General features: G+C 46.7%; 1 protein-coding gene across 1 annotated transcript; it reads left to right on the top strand.

Moving 5' to 3' along the window:
• Nucleotides 1-181: 181 nt before the first annotated feature.
• Nucleotides 182-1,007, top strand: LOC117940805 (mitogen-activated protein kinase-binding protein 1-like; the record flags this gene model as incomplete). The annotated part of the gene is made up of 3 exons (XM_034865951.1): nucleotides 182-302; nucleotides 692-755; nucleotides 900-1,007. Coding segments are annotated over exons 1-3 (278 nt in total), but the record flags the coding sequence as incomplete, so codon positions are not given.
• Between the last annotated feature and the right edge of the window lie 69 nt (nucleotides 1,008-1,076).

Here is a 1,076-nt window from a genome sequence, read left to right as displayed (position 1 = left end):
CTCATGTTGTCCTCATGTCATTATCTTGTTGTCCTCATGTCGTCCCCATGTTGTCCTCATGTTGTCCTCATGTCATTATCTTGTCGTCCCCATGTTGTCCCCATGTCATCCTCACGTTGTCCTCAAGTCATTATCTTGTTGTCCTCATGTTGCCCCCATTTGCCCTCATGTTGCTTTGCGTCTCCTGCAGGTCCAGATGGATCCGTCCGGGTCCTTCTTCGCTACCAGCTGCTCCGATAAAAACATCTCCATCTTTGACTACGAGTCAGGGGAGTGTGTTGCCACCCTGTTCGGACACGCTGGTGAGTATATCCAACTGTGTCTGTGTCTTTGTGTGTGTGCGTGCCTTACCCACTCAGACACTCTAGTTCTTGACATTAAAAAAACAAAAAACAGAATCCGTCAAGAAATTAGCAACGAGTTCTCCTTACGTTTTTATATTTGTGACATTTAATCTCAGAATAACAGTTTTTCCTCGTAGACACACACACTGTTTCCAATTGAGAGAGTTTGTCTTGTGGTCTGTAAGGGGTTAGATCAACAGGTGTCCAGGTGTTAGATCAACAGGTGTCCAGGTGTTAGATCAACAGGTGTCCAGGTGTCAGATCAACAGGTGTCCAGGTGTTAGATCAACAGGTGTCCTGGTGTGTAGGTGTCCAGGTGTTGAGCAGGTAAATGTTTGTGTCCTCAGAGATCGTCACCTGTATGAGATTCAGTCAGGACTGCAGACATCTCATCACCGTGTCTGGAGACAGGTAATATATTATTATTATTATTATTATTATTATTATTATTATTATTATTATTAAATATTATTAGGGCTGCAGCGATATGAAACCGTGTGTGTGTCTCTCTCTCTCTGTCTCTGTGTGTGTGTGTGTGTGTGTGTGTGTGTGTAGTTGTGTGTTTGTGTGGAGGTTGGACTCCCAGATGACGAGCGTGATGAGGAAGAGGCGGGGCTTACAGCTGGGCGCCGCGGCTGAAACCGGCAGCAAGCCCAGCATCAGGTCAGTCCCACGCTTCCTCTCTCCTCCACTATAGCGCGTGTGTGTGGGTGTGGGTGGGTGTGTGGGTGG

The sequence above is a fragment of the Etheostoma cragini genome, unplaced genomic scaffold (assembly GCF_013103735.1).
Source record: "Etheostoma cragini isolate CJK2018 unplaced genomic scaffold, CSU_Ecrag_1.0 ScbMSFa_3339, whole genome shotgun sequence".
Lineage (NCBI taxonomy): Eukaryota > Metazoa > Chordata > Actinopteri > Perciformes > Percidae > Etheostoma > Etheostoma cragini.
The sequence above is the reverse complement of the archived record's forward strand: the minus strand, read 5'-3'. Positions and strand labels throughout refer to the sequence as shown.